The sequence below is a fragment of the Bacillus rossius genome, chromosome 6 (assembly GCF_032445375.1).
Source record: "Bacillus rossius redtenbacheri isolate Brsri chromosome 6, Brsri_v3, whole genome shotgun sequence".
Classification (NCBI taxonomy): Eukaryota; Metazoa; Arthropoda; class Insecta; order Phasmatodea; family Bacillidae; genus Bacillus; species Bacillus rossius.
In genome coordinates, this window is record NC_086334.1 from 21,724,790 (window position 1) to 21,752,525 (window position 27,736).

The 27,736-nt window shown below is 37.9% G+C and overlaps 1 protein-coding gene across 4 annotated transcripts; it reads right to left on the minus strand.

Moving 5' to 3' along the window:
- Positions 1-27,712, minus strand: LOC134532838 (G1/S-specific cyclin-E). 4 transcript variants are annotated; one of them, XM_063369804.1, is made up of 11 exons: positions 27,086-27,712; positions 18,677-18,712; positions 18,512-18,569; positions 17,862-17,915; positions 14,752-14,885; positions 13,757-13,964; positions 9,230-9,341; positions 8,520-8,650; positions 7,785-8,058; positions 6,619-6,812; positions 1-5,446 (listed from the first exon to the last, which is right to left on the minus strand). In XM_063369804.1, the coding sequence occupies exons 2-11, from the start codon at positions 18,688-18,690 to the stop codon at positions 5,297-5,299; spliced, it is 1,329 nt and encodes a 442-aa protein (XP_063225874.1). In that variant the 5' UTR covers positions 18,691-18,712; positions 27,086-27,712; the 3' UTR covers positions 1-5,296. The 4 variants fall into 4 exon arrangements, with proteins under 4 accessions (XP_063225874.1, XP_063225873.1, XP_063225871.1 ...); XM_063369803.1 differs by having other exon boundaries at positions 27,492-27,675; XM_063369801.1 differs by having other exon boundaries at positions 26,840-27,262.
- Between the last annotated feature and the right edge of the window lie 24 nt (positions 27,713-27,736).

Below are 27,736 nucleotides of genomic sequence, written 5' to 3' on the forward strand. Positions count from 1 at the left end.
GTTTTATAATTTATTAAATTTCTACATACTTACAAAACCCTAATTACACTTTCCTGAAGACAAGGAATGGATGATACAAAATACAGGAAATGAAAGCAATAGAAAAAGTCGGTGATGGATGTCTCTTATTGTTACATTACATAAAACAAAGCCTGCAGAGTGAATAATTAGGATGGGCCGGCTAAATAAAATAGAGAGAGTGTGAAATTAAGTGGGTTTTTTTAAAAACTGATTTGGTCTTATGTGCATATTCACAATCATACGTGCCCTAACATGCATGTAAGCATTCGAAAAAGTAAAAACAGATGAACAATGCTAACATAAGACAAAATATAAAAACACATTTTAATTTATTAAAATCTATGCAAGTGCAAATGAACAAGTTTCCCCAGTGACATTTTCTATGTACAAAATACAAATCAGTCCACCATATGAACATTTTTTCCTATACATGATATAACCACTTTATCAAGACACTAAAATTCAATTAAGTTAAACTAATAACTTTAGTTAGTGCTATTTATTTACAGTCTTAAGAAGCTACTGAACTTCAGAGTTTGACTAGTAACAAAAAACATTTAAAGGTCCCACATGTTATTGCATCAAATTAATTTGTTAACAATTTCTATGACCAAAACACATTTTTAAGAGAAATAGGATATTATATACCTTTCTCGAAATCTATACGTATTTTGTTCCTTTTGAAAGTTGAACTAAACACTAAGTGCTTATTAACTGAATTCTTTCCTTTTCAGTCTTAAAAGATAAAATATAATTAACAAGGAAATATACACCACTGGCTTATATGTTAAATCTAATAAAGTATATCAATTAATGTTCAAAACATCAGATTTGTCACACACCAAGCAGCATTTAAAGTAATTTGATAACTTCACATTACTAATAATTAATTAATAAAAAAATATCCCAGTTCCTCCAATCATTCTCAACATAATTTTCTTCATAAAATGCATTTACACAATGCATTACAAGCATATAAAATAATGTTAGTATTTTATTGCTCTAAATTAGATACATGCAAATAAATTACATTAACACACATAATCTTACCTTTGCATTAAGAATTACATTCTAAATAACTTAGTTGGATATTGTTTGAAGAGTTTAGGGGTTGTATTTAAGTTGCAACAACTACGTATAGACAAAAATGGTAATCCTTTAAATTATGCCTAAAACATAGATGATTTCAGCGAGTGATTGCTTTACTGGAAAGCAACACACAATATTCTTACATGAGAAGCACTCCGTATTTGAATAACGCCACAACATACTCTATAAATGTTTGATATTCTTCCTTCACAACTATGCTCCAAGGGCATGTTCCGGAAGGAGAAAGAGGGGAGGGGGCAGTTGATCCCCCATTCAAAGAGAAGGGGGTAAAATCCTGATAAATTGTTTAACAGATTATTCAAGCTATGCACTCACTTATAATTCAAAAAATTTTGTTTATAAATGATGTCATTCCTTTTTTTTTATGTCAAGCCTTCCGTTTGGAGCTTGATACTCTCTTGCTGTGCTCCTTGTAAATAACACAAATGACAAATGAAATTTACAATGTATCCCACAAACTACCTATTAACATAAACAAAAAAAATGTAATGTTAAGTTAAATAATCACCACATTATTCTTGGTAAGATTTTGACACACACATTCATTCTTTCCATAAATACATCATAAAACCGACAAGGCAAATGCAGTTATGAAACCAGCATAGAACGGCACTAAACAACTAATTTAGTTTTTGCTGCAGTATAGTAGATTTCCAATTAAGCTACTGTGGAACTTTTTTTATAGAACAAAGGTGAAAGAACAATGCCACAATGTTCAAATATGTTAAGAAACTTAATATCTAGGAAAAAGATTATACATGAATTACTTTAAAACCAAAATAATGTATCACTGAAATGCAAGTTAATACACCATTTAGCATTGAAAAACTAAAAACATGAATTCAATCAACAATTACAGAATTATTTACTTATTATCTGGTCGGAATTGAACGTCTATGTAAACATTGTGGCTGCAAAGGACTACGGTGTTGATAAGATAATGGAACATTGATGGAATGAATGAGTGGCAAAAACAATAGCACCCAAAGAAAAACCAAATGCTCAAGACCATGTCTGCCATGTATCATACTAGCGAAAAATTCGGGCAATTTTTTGTTACAACCAGAAAAATATTACTTTTTTTTTTACAATACATTAATTAAAACTGATATGCAATAAACCTTTGGTTACAACTTGATTGACAAGGCAATCATAGTTATATTTTACAAGTGCTCTACTTTAAAAATTTTACTCTTTAAGAAAAACCGCAAATACATATTCTAATCACTAAAATATTTAAAATCACTCACAAGGAAGGACAGCTACTGTGATTTTAAGAAAAATGAACACTTTAGAATCATAAATAGCCTAAGAAAATAAAATACCATAAAATTTTAAAAATAAAAAAATCTGTCGACGTACACATCCAGCATTCTAAATTTTTAATTATAGAATCAAAATATTTAACTGGTTTTTACATATCACTTTAAAATTGTTGGCAGCACCAGAGGTGTACCTAAATCCATATAAATATCATAAGCATATAACAGTTTAACTCACTTCTTGCAATTTAAGGTGGTTGCATAAAACAGCAAATGACAGCAACATGGAAAAAAAAAAATTGAAATAAGGACGACCCATCAAATCTTGAAACTCAATAAAAACCTCAGTATTTTAAAAACAGATATTTGAGCAATAAAGATAAAACTATTTGAGGAAGGAAAAATCAGATATTTAAACACTAGCCACTGTACAGGGCTCTGATTATCCAAGTTTCGGGTTAACTGTACTTAAATCCATTTTAATTATTAGTTTCTTATATTCTGAAACACTCCGGCGCACTTCTTCGCTTGGCCTTTCTATATTTTTAACCACCCTGTTACTGTGTCAGAAAGCTGTTGGGACCCTTCATGTCACCCACCCCACCCGCTTTCACATTTGTGACTTTAAACCTGAGAAGGATGCCCCCAAAATCTGCTTCACGTCTCCAGTCTCTGGCTTGTCTGTTGCACTTGCCGCTATGCCACTTTCCACCTGTGCAACAGCCTGGCGAACGACGTGACAGGCTGGTGGCATTCGAATGGAGAGGACACCAGAAAAATTTAAAAACAAACTATCCGGAATTTGTGTGTGCACAGTTTGCGTGATTTTATCTTGAGCAGTGTTGAGTTAACTTTCCCTCTTCGGCCATTGTAAATGACCAAGAACTAACGTACGTCAAGGTAATCTATGCATGTATCACGACAGGTTCCCATTATGCCAACAATATCATTTTCTCGTGCTATTAATTACCACGCTTCCGCAAGATTCCCACGTATTGCAGCATCCATCTTAGATTCAAGGAAAACTTTCCTGTGTTAGATCTGCGAAAAGCACACCTTGAAGAACTGGTGTACTGAAGTGCTAATTCATAAGGCTTGACACAAGTTTCTCTGCATGCTAGTTTAATGAAAGGATGAGGAACTGAGAAGAAATAACTTGCCACAGCGAGGCAGAACAATTAAAAAGATGGACATGGAGGAAGAAGGATGGGAGAAGGGTATGACTGCTGTCTTCACTGAGGAAGACCACATGGCAACCTGCACCCCTCCCACCCCTCCACACAAACACAACTTGTGCTCAGAATTATACTGAAGACCAATATATGGTGTGAGCAAAATTCGAGAGCACCCCGTACAGTGAAACGGATTATTATTTTTGATCTTCCTTTTACAGGATTTCAATTATCAGGGCATTGGTAGGTCCTAATAAACATGGGTAATCAACAGTTTACTGTATTCAGAAACATATTTTATTGGTTGAATTTTGTGTAGTTGAATAAAATGATTATGAGAGCAGTCTATTCAAATTAGCTGGATTGCACTATACATGATAAGACTTCACACTGAACCATACATGAATTATAAACACTTGGTGCTAAAAACCACACACAAACAAACCTTGCATAATTTGTGAGCAGCAAGATAAAAATGAAGATGGATGCACTGACAAAAGTGGTACCAGAAAGGGTCCAGTAAACATGGAATAAATTTAATAATTTAAAATTTTTTCAAAAGGTATGTACTTGAATTGCAATTTCCAATACATAAAGTCTTTTTCATAAACTTATAATCAAATATTTTGGGATTGCATTATTTCCGGGTAAATAAGGTATGTACAATGTGTGTGTGCACTTTTACATTTCCTAGTAATGCAAGCCAAACTTCCATACTTGACTAAGAAATTAATAAATTTATCTTGACAACCAGGAAATGATTACATAGCTTGCCGACTTTACAATACAAACAGAAAATCATATTTCTGTTCTAATATTAATGAGGATATCCAATGATTACCTTACATAATAAAAAAAAGTAATTACAATCAAAAATATATATAACATATGAAGCTTGCTAATAAGATAAAATAAAATTTGGAATATTTTACCATACTTGAATGTGTGAATGATATTTGAAATTCCTGTTTCATTATTCTGGCTTTCTATTTAAATGAAATTCTATCAATATTCAATATGGCAAAAAGTTATACAATATAGCACTACTAGCTTCAGAAGATAACATCTCATATCCATATAAACCACTCACAAATTAATACTGTACAAAATAAAAGTATACAAAAATTCAACCCCAAATACAAATTTCAAAAGTATTTGAAATTTTAGTCATCAAAAAAACTAAATACAGGCTTAAATAACTTATAAATATTCATAAAACCCCATTAAACAAAAACATATGAAACACTCAAGATTACTAAAAACAATAAAATCACACACATACCTGCACCCAATCAATGCAACACATCCTATTAAATTTTTTTAAAACCAAAATCAGACCACCTTTGTATTCATCACTTTTCCCACTTCTTGTGATAATTCGGAACACATTCGCTTTTTATAAATGTACATAATATACAAACAAAAAAGACTCTTGCATGAAAGTTCATACAGTTCATACTTATAGTTGACAATTTTTGAAAAATACAGTTTATAAAAAGGAAAAGGTAGTAAAAAAACAATTCCAAAATTTAATGACATGTTCCTTTTTGGAAGCGTAGCAGTTTTTCACTGCTTTTTTTTTTTGTCACTGCATAAATGCAATATGCATTAAATCTCTTGTAATAAAATCCTCTAGTAGGTCATGCCCAAAGTTCATTTGAAAATGTTAAGCTATGACAATAGAGGATGATGGCACATATTCATCAGGACTAATTTTCACTACAGTTGGTGTCATACAAAACTTTCAGTCATGGACACAGATGCTTCATCTGTAGTTTTTTTACGACTGGATGGAGGTGTCAACACATCAGGAGAAACAGTTTCCTTCACGGGACTAGCTTCCACGGACGATGCTTGGTGCATCCGCTTCTGGGCAGTATCCTACAACAGACAAGATTTCAGGAATGCACAACCAGTAGAATGATTGACAAGGCATGGTGTAAATGTACACAGACACAAGGAAAGAACAAATTACTAGCAGCATTTGTGGATAGTTTGTTGCACTTAAAAATAAAATCCCTATAAAAAAATACAACACAACAGTAATGAAATCTATTACTTAAGCAGTGTATTTCAAATGTTTGTTAATGATATCCATATGAAAAAAATTCACGGAAAGAGAAAGTTTAGGTATTTTAAATTTTGAAAATAAATTGAAATACCAAACGTTACTGAAACAAATAATTTCGAATCAAACAAATATGTTATTGCCTAACCAATATCAATTTAGATAATCTGAAATTACATGTTGAGTCAAATTAAAAAAAAAAATTATGTAAACCGTTTATATTTCCATTCTTAGATATTTACAATTGCATGTAGGTAGAAAAAAAAATCTTAAATATAATTTACTCCAGTTAGATGTCATTGACTTAAGAATGAATTAAGCTAAAAAATGGTCTCAAAAGTAGAGCAATCTTAGATGTTTGTAAACCACCACTGCAAGACAGGCTCCACCAGGAGAAACCTGAATGTAAGGATACCTGGAATAAATGGTGGACCTCACTATAACAAGGTGTATCCACACAAATCTGCAGGAAAATTTAAGACTTTCCCAATACCAAAATTACAAATTTCAAGTTAATGACTATGCATCAAAACACCATATGGAAAAAAAAAAAAAAAAATGTGTTCGAAGTTTAGGTGATGGCATACAGGAGACTGACATTCCTCCCGTCAAAATTACTATCGCTGAGGAATTTCCATAAATTTTCCAGGTTTTGAAGAACACTATCTGACTTTCTCTGACCAATATCAAACATCCCTGACTTTGGGTTACTTTAAAATACCTTTTAAACAATTTTTCAAAGCTTTGGTTTTGGCTCCAGACATATTTCGTAGGTTTCTGTTGTCTCATGTAGCAATAAATACTCTTATGCTTGACAGGAAAGCAATCACATTCTCGTGAAAGCTTTCAGGAGTTGTGCTGCTTTTAATTGAAAAAATCATCCCTCCAGAGGCAAGGAACACGATCCACCTCGAGTGAAGAAGGCTGCTGTACTGCAGGAAGAGTTCGGACCTAACTGATCCCTTCGGCCGCAGCGAGCACTCACCAGCATGTTGAGGTCCACGTTGTGCACTTGCAGCTTGTACTCCTCGCCGGGAGCTGGGGTGAGCGCGGGCCTCGCCCCGCCAGGGCTCTGCTCGATCACCGGCACGAACGTGCTGGTCGACGCCACCTCCCTCACCGTGGTCGCAAACGGGGCCATCCACTGGATGCACGACGAAATGTCGTTCCACTCGAAACCTGCACAGCAAAACAAATAAATAAGGCGAACGGTCTTCAAATCAGAATTCTATGGTCCTGCACTTTCTCTAGTACTTGTAATCCCGCACCAAACGAGAGCTCATGTTCAGATTACCTTCAGGCGGATCCAGACTGTTAACCTCGGTAGCCAGGTAGCAATGCTGTGCTGCAGACATTTTTAGTTTCACTCACTATTACGTTTTCTAGCAGGTTACTTCTAAGATTTTCAAATTTGGTAATCCAGTTAAAACTAAAACCAACATTACATGATTAGTAAAACCGCTAATTTGACAGGGCAGTGGCCCTCAACATGCCTGATTGAATAACTTTCCTGTTTTGTAGTTTCCACATTACAGTAACAAAAACTGAAAATAAATCTGCACCTTAAGGTTTAAAGGACCATTGATTATTAGCGCAAGAGATGAAAGTGATGGGGGGGGGGGGGGGGGGTTTAAAAAATCTCTGAATTACCTTACCTAGGGGAGGGGGAAAGAGATTCTAACCAACTATTTTACCACGAGTCAAAATTCACCTGCAAAGAAAACATTTTAGTAACGCAAGAGTTCAAACATCAAACTTCAAAAAGAAAGCACCAGGCCACAGAACAATCACAGCCATCAAAACTCGATATTTTGGTATTGTACAGTTCGCTGCAGTGTTGAAGTGTCGGAGCTCGAAGATAGGAACGCGTGAGCCTCGAGATATTTCCGAGTGCTGGGCTCGATTATTAAAAAAAAATAAAAATCTTTGATTTATGTCAAATTATTTGTTTAGTGTAACAATCTTTTCTAACGGCATTAAACTATTTCATGCTTTTCGGAGAATCTCCAAGTGAAATCTTATGTAAAAAGGGAAGGGGGAAGGGTGGGTTTGAGAAATCTTAACTGTCCTGGCATGATTAGTGAAAGGCCCCATAATGTCACATAGAACTGGGCACGGGGAGTGACACAGCACAGTTGCACGGGGCCTCACCGGACACGAACAACGCCAGCTCCCTGTTGAACATGTGGTAGATGGCCGCCGTCGCGACGACGCTGTAGGAGAACCGGAGGCAGCCGACGTCCAGCATGGCCAGGTCGACGAGCTGAGCCGCTTGGGCGTACGCGATGCCCGAGTACTTGGGCAGCAGGAACTCCTCCTGGGTCCTGAGCACCCCCCGCCGCCTGTTCTTGCCGGACCACGACACCTGCATGAAGGTGTTGAGCCAGCTGTTGGCCGTGATGGGCGTCAACTTCCAGTTCAACGTCTGCAAATAAAAAAAAATACCAGTACAATTAAGACATGTGAGCAGGTAAATTTTTAAAAGGAAATTTTCAGTCGAAAAAATTATTCTATAAAAATATAGCCATGTATTTTCTGGGAAAATTCTCCTCTTTTCCATTTCCAAAAAAAAACTATTTAAATAATAGACATGTTGACATATGGAACAATTTATTTAATGCAGATTTGTATGTACTGTTTAAAGGTTTAAACCACAATTATTTTTATCCTATCAGTTGGTAGAGGATAGCATGAGCTCTACACAACTCTCATATGTTAAGTGAGTAATTATGTTGTAAAGAAATACCAAATAAATTTTTTTTTTTTTTTTTTTTGGTTCTGTGTGTATAAAAAGTTGATGAAAATGTTTATTTTGCGAAAGTGTAACTCACCGAAAAATAACCGCAAACACATATTAGCATGCTGAGGTCTACGTTGTGCACTTACCTTTAATATGCTTAGCTCCATGGTCATAATCTCATTGTCTGTGCAAGCACCATCCGTTACAAATGCGAATTCTAAAATCTTTGGTGGATAGATTTCTTCTACTTTGGCAGCTATAAATAAGCAGGTCACACCTAAAACCATCAAGCACAATCATTACATTAGAAAGAAAAGAAAGAAAAAAAATTCAGATTTTTTTTTAATTTTTAAGAAAACCCTTATGACTGGTTGTACCAACACATCTCAAAATGACCACTGTGTTTCATTTTATCCTAAATGAGCACTACAAAGCAAAGTAAAATATAATGTCTTCTTTAAATGAGTTGGCTGTGATTAGTTTCAGTATCATAAAACAATCATTGCCATGATCCAGAAAATTTTATAATGAATACAAAACACTATATTTAAAAATTGTATGGTTATATCATTTATACATACATAGTACCAAGTGTTCCTGTATATCATTCAATTATAAAGGCTACATCAATTCAATGGAGATTATGATCATTGAAACATAATACGAATACACAGGCATAACACAAAAAAAATTTAAGGCCTTTTATATTTCATTTTCATACAAACACTAAACATTTATTAGCAGTTCTTAGATTTATCATGACAAACAACATTTATTACGCATTTGAAACACTTTTGCAGTACTAATCAGCATGTTTCTCAATGAGTCAGATTAAATAATCCAGAGGTCAACTTGCCTATGAGCTGCAGTCTTTGTTTCTGTACGTTCCTCTGGATGGACAAGTACCGGTCAATGTAGTCCATGCTCAGGTGGTATGTCTCTCGGTGGAGGTTGTACACTTCACATACCTGTCAACACCAGACAAATGCTATTTGCCGTCAAATACATTTAGACCGATTTCATGTTTTCAGTTTTAAATCTAGATAGTAGCTTCTGGCCAGTGAGGATGAGCTATGTGTCTGGTTAGTAGGTGAAACAGCCTTGACTGTGGCTAATTATCAGGTGTTTACAGTTTATGAACGGCCTCATCCCGATTGGCCAGACCTACTGCCAATCACAACCGAGCTGTGATGTTCCCATAGCTGTTGAATAATACTATTTTTATGAATAAAGATAATACAGTACACTCCCTATTTAACGCGGTTGTCGGGGGACATAACTTTTACCAGCGTTGTTGCATAACCGCGATGTTTCGATGTGACCAAGGTCAAAAGGCATAAAATACCGCCTGTGTTCTAATAGGTCGGCAAGCACGCACAGTATAGACGGCCCGCCTTTGTGCGGACTTTGCATCCGCAGTTTTCACTAAACGCGGGTGAAAAAATAAAAATAATAAATTTTAAAGATAAATATTAAATGTTGAATTTTATTTTTTATTTTTCCGCACGCCGCGCACAGTTTGTCGCACGGCCTACGAGCGCGCCACACGCCGCCATACACACGTGCGGCACACAAGCTGCTGCCAGTCTTGTGGTGTCAGCCACAGTATCTGCTTCGTCTGAGTGTCCGTAACAAAGTAAGTGCAGTGTGTGCGGTTACACACGATTCTGTGGTCAAAGTCTTCTAAATAGAAAGGCCATAGTAATACTTCAAACCGAATATGAATCGCAAAGTACCGAGTTTGATTGACAAAATAAAAATTCTAGATTTACGTACTTACAGATAGCGTGTCTTTTGTAGAAGTATGCAGCATATACGTGAAAAACGATTCTAGCATTCGTACAATATAAAATAAAGAATTGTCTATCGTGTAAAGTGGTTAGTTTAACATTGTTATCCATGCTTACAGTAAATTATAAATGGTCACATGTGGGATACAAAAATTGCGCCAAAATAATTTTAGCGCAATCAGTGGCGCCGTATTAAAAAGTCTGTTAAACGTTGTCTTTACTTATTCCATCAAACACTGTGTCGAGTTGCTGAGTGTGTGTGGCTCGGATCGGCAAGTGTTATATTCCCCAGCCTCTGGTTAAAGGTCGGGAGGCCGCTACACATAAACATTTCCGGGGCTTGTTTACTACCTCACGGCAAAAGTGGTACAGTATGGTTCACGTAAGTATTGGACCACTGGGAATTCCTCGGCAAAGATTAAAAATACGCTAGCTGATTTACTTTACTATTTAATGTTAAAACATTATACAAAAGTAAAAAAGATGAACGTGTATAATACAACGAATAATATTACGTCTGTAGGTTCAAGTTGTAACAAAACATTTATATGTCTCCGCTTGTCAACACACGTGACCACGAGAAGTGTGCAGACGGAAATGAGTGAACTACTCAAGGTCACCAGACTTCCCCCCTTTCGGCTTAATCGCCCCTCTCTTCACTGGCGCTTATATTCCACTCCTCCCGTCTACCCGGGTGTCTTGGTCGCATATTCTCGGCTCGCCTCTCCCCTCCCAGCGCTTGCCGACAACCAAGCCTATCCAACATCAATCCCCAGCAGAGTCACGCTGGATAATGTCGCTGGACGGTTTGCTTTATCAGGTCCCCTGTCCGATGCTTCATTTGTGGGTTAAAAAAATGTTAAGAACTAGTGTTTTAGAAAATAACACTGGGCTGGATTGGACCATAATTTGAAAACCCTACAAGATAGAGGAATAATGTACGGAGATATCTTGTTTAGAATTTCACTGCGGACATTTTCTACACCTAGGCTTTTTTCTGCCCGATGCTTAGTTTGTGAGTTACAACGCAAAATTATCCTAATCGGCTGTCAACCATTTATTCCATTATTATTACAGTAGAAACTCGTTAATCCGTGACGCGCTAATTCGGGAATCGGATAATCCGGGACGATTTAAAAGTGCAGAAAAAAAAAAGAGAAGTAAAAATTGTCAGCGCTTAAAATTAACGTCACGCGGGCCGGCGGCCGGCAAACACTGCAAGCCTTCGCATGGGCCGCCAAACTCTGCAACGCTGTTTGTACCGACCCTTTGTGTCGTCCCCCTTTCAGCTGTCACATTTGTCATTCTTTAAACTTGAGGGGGATGTCCTGACTTCTGCTTCCCGTCTCCCATTGTTTGTTTCCACCCGCCAACGCACGGCAGGCGCCTGGCGAGTGACGTGTCTGGCTGGCATTCGGCTGTACAAGGGGGAGGGGAGGGGGGGGGGGGTGGTGCAAGGCCAGCACGATCTTATCTTTCTCTCTTTGGCTGTTGTAAATGACCGTGAACTAATGGCTAGGCAGTGCCGTATTTTTTTAAGCCGAGACTAATTCGAAGACGGTCCTTACCGTGAACGGATTATCCGGGTTTATTAATTTTTTTTTTTTACAGGATTTTAATTATCCGGGCATCGGCGGGTCCCAATTAACACGAATAATGGAGAGTTTACTATTTTTTATCCATCTGCTGCCAAGGCGCAGTAAGCCTCGGTAGATGTTACGTCACATGACCTTGGCCTACCCAGCTGCACGCCGGTGTCTGAGAAGCTTGACAAGACCTTCCGGGCTTTTAATCGCTAGTCCGTGAAATTCGGTAATCCGTGATTATCTCGGTCCCGACCATCACGAATTAACGAGGTTCTACTGTGTTATTATTATTATTATTCATTTCTGATTGGGGGACATGGTTTGACCCGCGATATACCCGATTCCGCGATCTATCGGGGCGCGGTATACCGGGAGTTTACTGTATATAGAAAAAATAATGCCAAAGTCAACTATTCCTGACATTAAATGAAAAAAAAAAGAAAAAAAAAAACTTTGAAAATGAACTACTCCCAGGATTCTGGGTTAGGGCCACTTCCACGGAAATGTTGTGCATGTCATTTCTTCGAGGGTAATTTAACAACTGAGGGCTTGGTGTCCTGACACAGCATTCATGTGGAAAAGTTTGTTGTGTTGTATCGCATAATCGTCGCACATTTTATTCTAAAATCAATTTTGAAAAGTAGGAGTGCGACGTTTATGCGAGAAAAATTTTAAGTATAAAGGAGCACGCCAAACAATTTAAATTAATAAGTCATACAAAAAAAACCATTCTTCAACTTTAAATAGAAAGAACAAAATCTGTGATCCGAATGAGAGTCTGAAAGAACACGTAACTATCGTCATAGTACACACTTACCACGAAAAAGAGTGCGTGCCATCAAATGTAGTTAACTCGGCACTCGACAGAGAGACGCGTTGCATTCAATCGGCGAGATATTCGACCACAAGAGCGCACTTTATACGGGAAGCAACCAAAACCAAACACGAACGATGCCAACTCTAGCGCTGGCTACATTTTTTGTTAAGTGGTACACTGCAGCGAAGCAAACAAACAGATAGAAGGTCAAAACGTTTAAAAAAACATCTTTGAAAGAAAATTTACACATTGGACATCTTCGTATTCCCGTTTAATTGAATAAGTAAGCGGTAATGCCCCAATGAATATTAGATTTACACTTTGAAATAAGTCGTTTCAAACGTGAAAAAATAACCACACAAAGTGCTCAGAATATAACAGCGGGACCAAAAACATCACGTGATGTTTACGCGAGAGTTTTTTTCCACCCAAATTCTGACGCCCTAAAACATAGGTGCGACGATTATGTGAGAAGAGGGTAGCTGCCATAAGCAGAAGATAATAACTTTACTCTACGCAGACCTGCCAACATTCAAATTTAAAAAATCATGAGGTCCTTGATAAAAATTTTCAGACCCATAAATACAGGTTAGATATAAAAAAACAACAAATGAGAATCTTTAAATTTAAGTGACATACGTGTACATATGTTACATGGTCTCTGCTTCAAGATCTATTTCAACAAATTATAGGTTGCAGATTTAATTTAGTTGAACATAATTTAGCGCTGTCGTGTAGTGATCATGCAGGGCTGCAACTAAAAAAGATGTAAAATAACATTCTGCTCGTGTAACACTATTATCACTGTTCACAGCAAAATTAATTTTTTTATTGGAAGCAATACACTTCACGTGTTAGTTGTGTTTTTTGTAGCGACATGTTTCACAATGTCTCCTCTTCCACTAAGCGAGATAGAAAAATCAGCACGGCACACGCTACAAAATGAAAAATTGCTTCCTTTACGTGACTCGAGTATTGATGGAAACTCGTTACTATAAGCTTTCGTAAAACTTGTTTTGTAACTTTTACAAACAAAATCTTGGGGCCCCGAAAAATTGTGAGGAGAAACTATTTTGGCGTGAGGGCGTGAGATGGACCTTAAAATCGTGAGCCTCACACCAAAATCGTGAGAGTTGGCAGGTCTGCTCTACGTGAGCAGCGGGAGGTGTGCAGGACAGCAGCGTACGAACCTCGATGAGCCAGTCGAGCAGGATGGAGCGCATGCGCGCCTCAATGTGCGGGTGCCTCTGGATCATGTCCTCGTCTCGCTCGCACACCGACATCTCGTCCTTGCGGAACATCAGGTCCCACACGTACCTCCGGTCCGCCCACGCCAGCAGCGGCAGGGGGATGGGGCGCTCCTTGGTGGGGGTCAGCAGGCACGACTGGTGCTGGTACCTGCCGCGCCAGAGACCACGCGCAGCGTCAAAAGCCACCCTTTCCCATCCCGACCAAAGCCCACCACGGAAAAGATGTTTCTGGGATCCTTTCGCAAGGACACGATCACTTGCAAAAATGTTTTCCGCACGAGCGATACCACACAAGTCAAGGTTTTTCATTTTCAGTCTTTTCAGTGAATGTTTAATTAAACTCGGAGCGTCAAATTTTACACTGAAATAAATCACAATAATATAAAATTATATAATTCATCACTAACTCATTGAATGACTGTAACGCTGTATGAATTCTGTTTTCATGTGCTTAATTGTGCAACATTTTCATTGCTCTAGGCACGAGACTGTGAACTGGCTCACAAGTCTTCTCGTCACGCATAGGGAAACTATGAGATTTGTGTGGCAACCAACATTTTATGGTTGAGAAATGAAGTTGAAGGTGTAATGCAAGTCCCTCGAGTGCTTTCGAGAATCTGTAAGGAGTGTTTCATGCCTGAAAACCATTCTGAAAAAACGGACATTTTAAACGTTATAAATATCAGTTAACAAATGAGATGAGGAAACGGAACTACTCATCTGCCCTTCACGCATTCATAAATGCTTTTTGTAAAGAGACCCCACTCTGATATATTGAGAAGTTTTCATACTGCATGCTTTTTTCCCCTGAAGCTCTGTGAACTGTATGTGTGCCTGGTAGTGAGAAAGTGAGAAACTCAGTGAGGTTCCATTGTACCTGGTCAGGTACACCAGTGGAGAATAAATTTAAGGCCAGTGATGAAGAGCACACTCACTCGCTCCAACTGGCATGCAGCATGTCTGCGCCTGCCTTGCTGGTAGTCGCAGACTCCTCCGCGCTGCTGCTCACAGCGAAGTCATCCGAGCAGCTGCTGCTACTGCTGCGAGTGGTACAGTCATCCGTGCAAGTCTGTCCCAACACAAGTGCAAGAATTAGAAAAAAAAAAATGGCTCGTCGACATGGGAGGATATTTGGAACCGTGACTGATTTTCGGAACCTGGAATTTCAGTTCTAGTCTTCAACGGAACTGAGAATTCCCGATACTTTCAGTCAGGGTATGTTGATTTTAATCAGCATGATTTAAATCGTGATTTTAATCATGATTTAAATCATGTGATTTTTTTAAATCAGTGAATAAAATCAATTTATAATATGAATGTTAATATTTCCTATACTGTATTGTTTAAACCAAGTAATCATGCCTACTTACATAAAAATTGACTGCTGCAAAGATAGAATGAAAATTGAATAGTACTTAATTTCTTCTAGAATGTATTTATAGTTATTTTGAAACACTTGTAAAATATAGGTGGGTGGAATGTACCTTTAAATGCCACCTCATTTTCTCTCTCCTCTCCTCTAACTCTTGTGTTTGTGTAGTTTGTGTGTCATATATCTCTTTGGCAACAGGTTTGTCTTCCAACAATGTCAAATGCTATTTTTAGAACTGTAGGAAGGAAATTTTCAGCTTTGGTATGTCTGGTTTGGTTCAGTCAACATTAAGAAATTGACTGGGTACAGAAAAAGCTGCAAAACTTGTATTTTTGTTTAAAATTTTAAATAAGTAATATTTTATGTAGAAGTTTTACTTTGAATACTCTCGTATGTGTGCAATTCTGAGAAGAAAAAAAGGAAATTGTGGTTTTGGTTTAAATTACTTTATTTAGAACAATTAGAACAAACTATAAATACATTGTAGAAGAAATTAAGTACTATTCAAATTTCATTCTATCTTTGCAGCAGTCATTTTTATGTAAGTAGGCATGATTACTTGGTTTAAACAAAACAGTATAGGAAATATTAACGTTCATATTATCATATTATAAATTGATTTTATTCACTGATTTAAGAAAAATCACATGATTTAAATCATGATATAAGACTATAAGGGATGACAGAAGTGACAAAGTTACATTTAAATATGATATATTTTCAATGATGTAGTTATTTTCTATAAGACATCTTTTTTTTACTAATGTTAACTATGTTACTGTACTAAAAATTTTCATAAAGAGACATCATTAATGTTTCCTTAAAACATTATGCAATGGAAAATGTGGTTATTTCAAAGAAAGAAAATTAGGCTAGTTGTCTTTACAAAATGAATTAATTTGTTATTAATTGTACTGCAGAGCAAAGTCAAGTAATGAAAACAGTCATGAAAATGTACTGTATATTACACAGATTACAATTTTTTATATTTTAATCAAAAAAATCGTATTTTAATCAAAAAAGCCTGATTTTAATCCAAAAAATCTGAATTTTTTTTTTTTAAAATCAGGATTTTTCATACACTGCTTTCAGTACTACTTAGTTTTTTTTATTAATGGTGCAGCAGTCTGACATTGAAGTAGTAATAATTTTGAAATGATTAAACAAGTTTTAGTGACCAAAAGCAAAAAGAAATACATTTGTGTTACAATTTTTTATTGAAACAGTATCTACTAACGTGAAAAAAAAAATCACTATTCTCAGCCTTACTCTCAAACTTAAACTTGGAGGAAAAAATTTTTTAAGCAAATAATTGTTTGAATGCATGTAAAATCACAGAGTTATTAACTTGCACAGAGCATCTGAACACCGACTGGCGATTGGGGAGTGCCCGTCTACTGCGGCAGACTCACCTCCCTCACCTTGCCCACAAAGATCGCGTCGCCAGAGTGCCAAATGAAAGTAACCTTAGCGCACAATAAAAACATAAATTTATGCTGTACATGTCGAGTCCCGAAAGTACCAGGAATTGATTACAAATTCCCGGTTCTTTTATTATATCAAAGGTAGGTACTGAGAATTTCGAGCACTTTCAGGGCCAGGATTTCCTGGTTCTGAACCCTAGGCCCAAGAAAACTCTCAAGCTCGCAACAACTGCCACATTTCTGACTTGGGAAAAATTTGGGTTTTACTCTGCCAGGAGGAATCTAACTCGGATCGCCTTGGTGAGAGACGATTGATCCGACCACTCTAAGAGAGAAAATTTTTTATTAGCGGACTACAGGCATCTTCTGAAAAGTGACACACAATGATGCCCTGCCTGGTGCACGCCCATGTGTAGGTGGTATCTGTGTCAGAGATCACTGACATGTCACAGTTTAAGCAAGGGCGTTCCTGGGGTAGTTCCATGTCACATATCCAAGTTTATCCCTTGATCCTGATGGCTTGATCGTGTGGTACATGTTTGCTGTTTTAATTTAGTATGTTAAAAAACCTGGACATAAAGAAAGCTTGAATGAATTATGTTCATATAAATTAAATATGAAAGAAAATGTTTCCTCAAGACCTATTTCTTTGTAATGCGATATTCAAATTTCTGTTTGGCCAGGATATTTCCACATACTAAATTAAAACAGCAAGCATCATGTTCCACAGGATCAATGCATACATGATCTTGGATACGTGATACGGAACAGTTGCAGTTTGTAGAATCTCACCCTATCCAAAGTCCCACGATAGCTCAAATTTAGGAACCCCTGAGTTGGTACCCAAGTGGTTTGGAGCAGACTATAATCTTAGTGGTCCTGTCTCCTTTAGCCTCCGAGGAAAACAGTTCCTTAGGTGTAAGAAACTGACATATCACAAGGAAACTGGCAATGTTCCCTCTATTTCTCACTTGGTAAAAGTTATGTTGTGCCCCAAAGCAATCAAACCATGATTGATGTGGTAGGAGATGAGTGATCAAATCTATTTTAACTGCTACAAACTTAAAATTCTATTTTCATTTCTTCATTTGGCAAACATTTTCAATGTCAGTAGTGGAACAAAAATATCAGTGTATAATCTTACTGCATTAAAAATAAATTTACTTCTATGTACAACCTACTTTGCACAGAACTAAGTTTGTAATTTATTCAGGGGAAAAAAACCTAAGGTTTCCAACTTAAATTTTACCTCTATTCGTGAGCGTCTCCTGTCTTGTTCAACCTGGCCGGAATCTTCACAGTTCTGCAACAAAATGCAAACAAAAAGTGAGTTAACACTCAGAACTATGTACTAACATGAATTGTGCAAAAATGCCCTTTCAAAGTTGTAAAGAATGTCGCAGAAAAAGTGACATGCTCATTACCATCAATCATACTGTTCGAACTACTAGTGATTTTTAAGGGGGTGAGACTATACAAGATGACTTTATATTAAAACTGGTTCATAGCATAATCATGGCAGTACTGAACATTTCAAAATTTCTTTCTGCATATTTAGACAAGCTCCATTTTGCATAGTGTTGGGTCTTATGAATGTGTGTAGTTTACACACATCTAACAGTTATTAATTTAATGAACATTTACACCATTTTACTTGTGCATTAAAATATATAATTATTGCAGTAATAAGAATGAAAATACCATGATTTTATATTAGTTTCTTTAATTTATACACTGAACTTCATTCTTCAAAATTAAAGATGTATATTTTCTAACTAACTAAATACCTAACCATTAAATTTATCAGGGTTTACAAACAATGTAAATCTGTAGCAGAAAAAAAAATTATATACTACAAATAAAGTCCTAACATATAATGTAAAAAGAAATTGAACCAACCTCTGTAACCTCATCAGCAACATGTCTTTTCCTCTTGAGAAGCGTAGGTCGCTGTTTACTGAAATGTAAAACACACTTGTTAAGAATACGTACCACATGAGTATGGTCAAAATTCACAAACGTAATTTCACCGAGATAAATAATCTGCCCAGACAGCCTCTGTACCTCTGACGATGCATAGTGGTTCCAGCAGATCAGTAGCTAGAACAAAGAGCCATCAAAAAAATTAGGACACACAAACACCACAGCTTAGCTAAAAAAAGAAAAAGAAAATACATCACTGTAAACCATGAAGTTGTATTAATTTTGATAGCTTTTGAAAATTCTACCATTTTACTAAGTATCTATACACCACAATTGTTCGTTCAATAAAAACAATTGTAAACCAATTACCTAGATAATACCACTATAGCATGCCATACCAATTGCATAATGTCAAAATCAAAAAAGAAAGAAAGAAGTATTCAAACAAAGTTGTTTGCCACACAGCAATTACATACCAAGAATTTAAATACGGAGGGTTTACAACTCTCTCTCTCTAATGTCTGCTTAGCCAACCCTGAGTGTCTCATATCTCATACCCTTCGGGTTCGGTAATCCTGTTACGATGTGCCACATCCCCAATAGTGCTGCCAAAGTGTGTGAAACACCCAGTGCCAGTGACGCACCTCAATATGACAATAAACAAATAGTCGGGGAGGGGAGGGGCTTGTGATTGTGCAGTGTCTGTGCCTCTCGACTGGAAGGTCTGTTGCCTTTGTTCTATGCGCTGACCAGGGTGGGGGAGAGGGAGAGGGAGAGGGAGAGGGAGAGGGAGAGGGAGAGGGAGAGGGAGAGGGAGAGGGAGAGGGAGAGGGAGAGGGAGAGGGAGAGGGAGAGGGAGAGAGGAAGGAAAGAAAACTTAATTAGGTTTTTTTTTTGTTTGAACCAAGTTTTTTTGTTTAAACCCAATTTCTTAGGTTTAAACCAGCCTTTTTTTTAATGATAAATTATTTTGGTTCTCAGCATGTTCAAATGAAAGACATACAATATATCGCTTTATGCCACTCCATGTAGAACCAGAAAAGTTATAACTTCAAAGAACTTCAGCAAAACTGCACATCTGACTGGTCCTTAACCACAAAAGGAGGAGAATTCTCCATAAAGGATGTTTCCCACAGAGTAGGGATTAACAGTACAGTCAGGGATTTCCCACAGATAAGGATTTTTTTTTAATAATAAATTTAATTTTACAGAAGTATTTAATTAGCTGGGTATAATTTACAACTTATTCAGATAATTTAAATGATGAGTTCTTGATTAGTATATAAAATTTATTCCTTTAAATCACAAGATACATCAATGACCAATCTTTTGTTGCTATTAGAATCAGACCTTTCATTAAAAATAATAAGATATTCTATTTAAAAAAAAGTTTTTCTTCATGAACACCACTTGGTTCAAACCAAGATTCAAACCGTGGTTTAAGCCAGCCAACCCTGCAGGCTAGGCGCTAGGGTGCTGTTTGTTGCTGAGTACAGTTCCGGGAACCTTCAGCTAATCAACACTGCTTCATGAAGCCTATCAGTGAAAAGAACTACTTACAATTAGAGAAGGAACTTTGAGTCATATATTTTGCAGAAACAAATTTTTCATGACTATCTATGATCGGATTGTAAATTTTAAAACTGACCAAAGGCCCTTGGTAGCAGTTATGACCAAAAACATAGGGAAGATAGGGTCCTCTAGACTACAGCACCTTAGGCTCAAACTCCTAAAGTACTCACTAAAGGTGTACTATGTACCGGTGAAAGATCTGCACTCAGCTGATACAATGTCGAGAATGGCAATCCCAGAGACCAAGAATTATCCTGAAATGATAAGAGGTGGTACATTCGTTGAATGCATGAGTGACAGTAGGAAATTTATCTTTTAAAGAGAAACTAAGCAGGACTCCATCCTTGTGGGGTGTCCAAATGTACCATAAGGGCTGCCCGTATACCAGTAAGCTACCAGGGGAATATGGTGAATTCTACAAGATTCAAAATAACCTATACATAGAAGATAGAATAATACTCCTTGGAAACAAAACATGACAAAATGTCCTGCACCCTGGTGCATGAAGGGCATTCAGCCAGTGGCGTGTATTCAATAGACGCTAGGTAAGCAGTGCTTACCCTGTTGTTATGTTGCTTGGCGTAATGCAATAGTTTTTGCTATCTGGTAATTTTATCTCGTGTGCCGATGCGAGTCGATCACGGTAGCGGGCACGTCGGGTAGCGTGTCACCCGGTTGTCATGGTAACGTGAAAGCCGGGCGTGTTGAGGAGGCCGGACGGAGGGAGTGAAAGGGTTCGAGTATCTTCGTGAGACTACTTAGGTAATGTTCGCTCAAGGCCCGCTGTAGCCAGAGCAGCTGGCCTTCGCTGTGTTTGTGCACGTCGTACAACAAACAAATACCGGTACAAATTTTATTTTTACAACTTATAAGGCAAGTTTTCATTGCGCAACAGTGTCCGTTTTAAGAATTTTATATTCTGTTTTGGTGTTAACTGTTTTCGTAGTAAGTGCTAGCTAGTGAGAATGTAAACTTCATCAGTGACTGCTGTCCATGTGCCAACAAGGTAAGCTGTGAGTTCTGCAGCGTATGCTGTCCGGGATAGAGCAAGACTCTCAACCCGGCCCCAGCCGAGAACACAGCCACTGCGTTGTTTTCAATTTTTTGATTACTGATTTTAATTCTTTTTCTTTTGAAGATAAAAAAAAAGTGTTTGGCAGTGGGGAGACCGACTCCTGATTTAGACATAAAAACAACAGGAAAATCTTTTGTTAGACATTTTAATTGTAATTGATATTCGAAAAATGAGTGGTTAACAGGCTGCCCATTACTTGGAAAACATTTTTGCTAGCCAAGTGCATTTTATAGTTCTACCAGAAAAACTGCAAAAATAGCCCCATTTTGCACCTAGAAATCCAAATTTTTCCCCCACCTTAAGGTCGGGGATGGGTGAGACAGCTTAACCACACAATATTTCCACCACACACCACTGCATTCAGCAGATGAAAAAAAACTAAGGTTAGAGCATAGCAATTATTCTATTGGCCCCGAGTGGCAAACCATAGACCAATACGTGTCAAAAGGAACATGTAAGAAATTGAAGTGGGCTAAGCAGAGGGAACCTCTCATACCATGCAAAGTTCCCAAACTGCCATATTTCCAAGTCAGTGCAGATATCCTTGAAAGGCCTTCCTGATACTTGATTACTATTCCCACTGGCTTGATGTTCAATCATTGGCTGCAGATCATTGGCTGCAGGAGTCATAAATGCAATGCAGGATTACAAATGTTAATGGATTTCATAAAGTCCTCATCACTGACACTGTACCCTTCACGTCGTATGAGTGCCAGTCAGTATACAAAAAAAAAAAAATTACCACTTTGATGACATGTAGGTCACACTACCATCGGAGGTACGGGATGGCACAAAAAGCTGTTGGAATCGGTAAACAGATCCTAAACAAGACCAAATCAGAGGATACTGACCACAGGGATCTCTTGCGAGAGTATAACAATACCCTGATCACAGGGTTGCAGGCATCATCGGCAAAAATCCTATTCAGTAGATGCATTAGAACCACCATGCCCGTCACTACAGCCATGTTGCAACATGCTATCCAGGAGGGCATCTATTAAGCCCTGCATCTTGGTGATGGTGCCATACAGCAGAATAGTGCAACAGGTAATAGAGATCATGTATCAGGGTAGCCACTATCCTGATTTTTACAAAGGTCAGGATTAATTATTGATAAAGTATTCCTTGTGAACATAATTTGGTAGGTTACGTTTGCCTAAAACATGAAAACAAATTGAATGAATAATTCTCACGAAAATCAAACATAAATGTTGATATATAGAGCAGCATAAAAGCACTTTTCAATTAATCAAGTTCTAGATGTGACACACTTCCTGATCAAAGATGGTACCAGTGATTTAGAGGTCAATGGTCTTGACTTCTTAAATTTCTAGATGTCCAACAAATTGTGGTTTCCTCCATAGTTTTCCGGACAGAAAAAAAAATGCCCGCCAGGTTTCCTCATTTGTGAAAAATCTTGGTTTTAACCTAGTCCAGAACCAAACCCAGAACACTTGGTTGGGATGCAGGCTATATAACTACCCTAATCCTGCGAGCCATTAAATAACAAATGTTCCAAATGAATGCTGTTTAGTTATATCTTAAATTTAATAAATTTGATTACATGAAGACATAACATTAATTTTTCAAAGTCTGTATTATTTTATCTAAGCTTTTACCTTTCTATTTCTCTACTTTGATTTACTTGATGATTTTCAAGACATTACATAAACTTCCTTATCGGCACTGAATATTTTTACAAGCCCCTTATCTTTCTTAAGCATACCCAAACAATCAATGTAATTTTCATTAGCTGCGAGCAAACCCAGTATCTGCTTGCTTTTGGAAGCCCTCCTTTCCCAGACACCGGCTATCTCCCACCAACAAATGGGGGGAGGGGGCAGAACACAGTAGACCTCAGAAGTTAAATAAGTAGGCAGTTACAGGTTATGGTACAAAAAAAAGTGGTACTTTCCAGAAAAATTTATCAGTAAAACATTTCAAGCTATTCACTTAAGTTTATTGCTTCAACAACCCAATAAAGTAAGCACCAGGGGAATTAATGAATGGTGTCTAAATGTTTTGGTGACAGATCATTAGCGACAAAGAGGGAATGAGAATGGAGCAGTGATGAAATGCATGGGTGGGGAAAACAGGAGAACGCCGAAAAAATCCAATGGCTCACTGCAAAGTATCCCACATTTTCAACTTGCGAAAAATTTGGGGCTGACCCCTTTGGGCATGCGAGTGATCTGATCACAACCACTATGGATCCAAGCCCTGGGGAAAAACATCCTGGAATGGTAGAAAATTCAAAAGAAAATATTTGTTTCCTAGAGTTTTCAGATAAGAAGTCATTTCATAGAACTTAAAAACTTCTCCACTATACTCACATGTCAAGCAAGACACATTTAGGTAGCCCCTAATAATTAGCTATGACAACACAATCCAACAGAACAGCAGCTTTAGTAGACAAAATGTACTGAGGCCAACTGCCTTGGTGGAGGTGGAATAAAGGGGTGACATACTGAAGTTGGGGTGACCGAGGTGGTTGGAGTGACTCGGAAAGAGAGACGGCTAGCGTAGAAAAAGTCTAAAAGTTGTGTGCTAGTCCACGGCACAACACGAGGTTGCGAATGTCCTCAGGGCTGTGATGTCATCAGTGGCAGTGGCATAGGCAGCGCAGTGGCATAGGCAGCAGGGTCGTTGCCAAGAGGGTCACCCAGGGTGCAGGCCCTAAGATAATACACAAAAAATAAAACCCCAAGATGTATGATTGATACCAAACACATGCGGAAAATGGGAGCGGGAGACTGGCACACACGAACCGCTCGAATGTTGTTGGCGTTGCACACAACGCCACTGGGAGAATCTCATAAGACACCGGCAGAACTCCTAATGGGGAGACCATTAAGAACGGTGCTGGACCAGATACGCCCCAGACCAAGTTTTCAAGGCGAGGAGACCAAAGAGGTCGCAAACCACCACAGGGGCAGGTTTTTTTTAGTTGGGCAGCAGGTGCTTCTTCGAGACTACAGAGGGACTCGTAAGTGGATACCAGGAACCATTGTATCCAAACTAGGGCCCGTGACATACACAACCAAAGATAAGAACGTCAACGTGTATAGACGTCATGTGGACCAATTGCTGAGCAAGAAAGTGGCTCATCCATCAAGCCAGGCGGTGTCAGTTACATGTACTGATGGCTGTGCTGCGACCAATAGTGGCAGTACCACCCTGCGTCAGCTCATGCCGACTGACGGGATGGCTCTGACAGAGCCAACGCAGGTCCCAGCGACCATACAGCGGCACCCTATTCAGATGGAGCTGGCACACGTACCATTGACCGTACAGGAGCAACTGGCAGAGAATTGGAAGGAGCGGAAGGGTAAACAGCAACAGCTGCCGGGGACATCACCAGTGGGAGCATCAACACCGGACCACAGCAGCAGCCCTTTCATCGTGCCCATGGGCCAGAGCCATGGGAGGGACTGCAGATGGAGCTGATACGCGCACAGCCGACCAGGAGATCCACCAGGGCGAGGATGGTACCGGGGAAGCTGCAAGACTATGTGTAGAAATCTTAAGGGGGGAAGTGTTATATAGGAAATGTGGGGTAGTTAGGTTGGTAGGCCTGCAGTGTAAATAGAGGACAGTGTGTAATGATGGCGGCCAGCGAGTTGGTCGTTGGTACATGGTGATTGTATACGGGAGTGAGGAACTGCAATCTAAATATGTGTTGAGGGACATAACAATTTCATCCCTTTATACTCATCGATGCATGTCCCAAATGGAGACAAAAAGTATAGGTAAGTGTAATGGTTAGAATTTAGATTCACGTTGTGCAGCTGTGCACAAAGGCTCTAGGCAACAGGACTTTCAAGATTATGGTGAGACCCGAGCAACTTCGAAGCTTAAAAATTTGAGTCATACAGGAGTGAAAAAGTGAGTGATGTGTAAATATTAAGTCAGCATGGATCCTAAATATTTTTGCCCTATTTCATAGTTTACATTTTTCTTTGCTACCATGTGAGAAGACAAACCACAGACAAGACTGTTTGATAACTCAGAAACTCTTGAACAATCTACACCACAAATTGTGTCCTCTAGTACAAGCAGGGCTCAAGAGATGAGATTTACCCTCCCTAACAACTATTTACCCAAATTCACTTGCCATTCTCTTTGTCTGAATTCATTAGGGTCATATCCTTGTTTAGACTGTACCACTCCAGGACAGGCACTCTCATGAACCCATTCTCTCCCGTTTTGTTCTGCTGTAGTCTATCCCTCCAGGTTCATTGCATGGTACTTTCAGTTGATTGTACATCACCCCAGTCCTCCCCATGCATAAATCCTTAATGGCAACTTACAACAGCCTGTTTCAAAACCTTCACTGTACCTCATGAATTCATGTCTCTCTCATTTCTGCTGGGCCATTCTACTTACTCAAAACCCGAGCAACACTATTAAGAGGGATGAAAACCAAAAAATTAAAACACTTAACAATGGGTAGTACAGTATTCTTCTTAAGTAAAACAGTAAGCTACTGAAAGATTCATGACAGAAAACTCTGAGTTATGCTACACCAACACCACTTTACAAGTGATCAATGCATGAAGAAACCCATTTATAGTAGAAAACCATGCAATTTTTAAGCTAAAATTAAATCAAAGTGCACGAAAAAGAAATTAAATACAATCAACTTTAGTAAGCCTGATGCAAGTTTTAAAAGGTTAAAAAAAATAAATTCCAAGGATACTATTTTGTTAAGTTTTACCTCTCTTACATTTATAGTTATCTAAATATAAAAAGTGTCCTTGTAAAGTCTTAATTCTCTAGGCTCATGAGAAAAAACAAGGATTGGGTGCACCTACATAGTACCCCCTGTATAGTTTACACTCAAGTTCACTTTCCTGTCCAGTTGTGCAGCAATTACCTTAAACACTAGTTTAGAAACCCAAGAAAACACAATAAGAATTATTTTAATGCAACTATGGCACCAATTTCAACCCTCGAATGCTTACCTGTATCAAAAAAGCATCGAGCACAAAATACTTGAGCTAGTTACCGGCCACAACTAACCTCGGTAAGACACGAAAATAAGAATTTTATAACCATCAGTTAACTCTACAAAACTATATCCCATCTAATCGTGAAAATCTGAATATAACACCTTCAAACAACGAAATTATTGGTTAAACATTGCAATCAAACAACGTTTCGATCAACTATGCAAGACTACCACGTATCACCCTCTTACTAAACTGGAATTCATTACTAACATCGTGTTATAATACAAATTAACTTTTCACTGCACAAGTTAGAAGTTTATAGTAGTATTATATTTTAATAAACATTTAAAAAGTACTTAGAATATTTCATGCAAACACAAGACATTTTCCAACAGAAAAATGCATATTCCCTCCATAAGCAGAACGCGCGCGAAAACGGCAGCGTCTTAACGCCCTTTTTAATCAGCTATGCTTATCTCCGGTTTCTAAAACAGTGCACTAATAGCATTTACAGTCATTTTGCAAACTTTATACAGCTGTAACATTAAAATCAACCATTTAAAATACGTACAAATGAAGATATTATGAACTATAAGTACGAAAGCAAGATGACGACCGTATACATTACTTTTAGATGGTTTCGGCACTACAACGATTAATTCATTAAAATGAAGTACATTAACTAAATAAAGAAAGTCTTCTTACCTTAATTTTCAACAAATATTCCGACAAAAGTAGGCAAGCAGCCCAATGCAGAAGAACAAACATAGGCCTATGTGATCATCACTGTTGTTATTGGCGGGAAGGTATTTTAAGTAATAATGACATAATACTGACAATAAACACCTTTCAACAACTTCCTCTGCTTAAAATCAACGATAAATTTTCACATATTAAGTATTAAAAACAGTTTAACCCTCTCAAAACTAGTAAAACAACCACATTCCTCACCAACGACGACAGGCTACAGTGAACACTGCAGCAGCAGCTCGGGGCCCCGGCGGAGTATTGGAGGGAAAGGGGAAGGCAGTGTTTTCAAGTGAGCGCCGTCTGATTGGCTGAGAAGTCGCAGGCACAGTGAACTGTGGAGACTACAGCTGGCACTCAGCTGATCGAGCGTGCGATCAGCAGAAGTCGCGCACGCGGGAAATCCGGCGTTCATTTAAACTGCGGAAAATGATAATCTTAGTTTTCTTATCTCATCTTGTTATTCGTGGTATACATATCTTACTAACCAAGGCGAATGAAAATTTTAAACTGACAAAAGGTCGTGCAGTGTGATTTTTTGCGCAAAATTATTTGTGTTAATTACACACTTTTATAAAAAAAAAAAAAAATATGTACGATTGGTACATACTATTTTTATTCACCACATTTTTTTCCTTTACTTCGTCACTATTATTATGTACCGTACGTCTTCACATTTTAATTTTAAAATCACCAAATAATTTCTTTATATAACGTTTCAGAATCGCATACGTTACTGCATAAAGCTGAATACGCTCAAAGCGATAGTGGCAGTAAAGGAACACAAAATCAGTACGTAGTTTCGAGCGAACCAATGATGAGTCATCGAATGAGGCAAGGGCCGTTTCGAGCCAA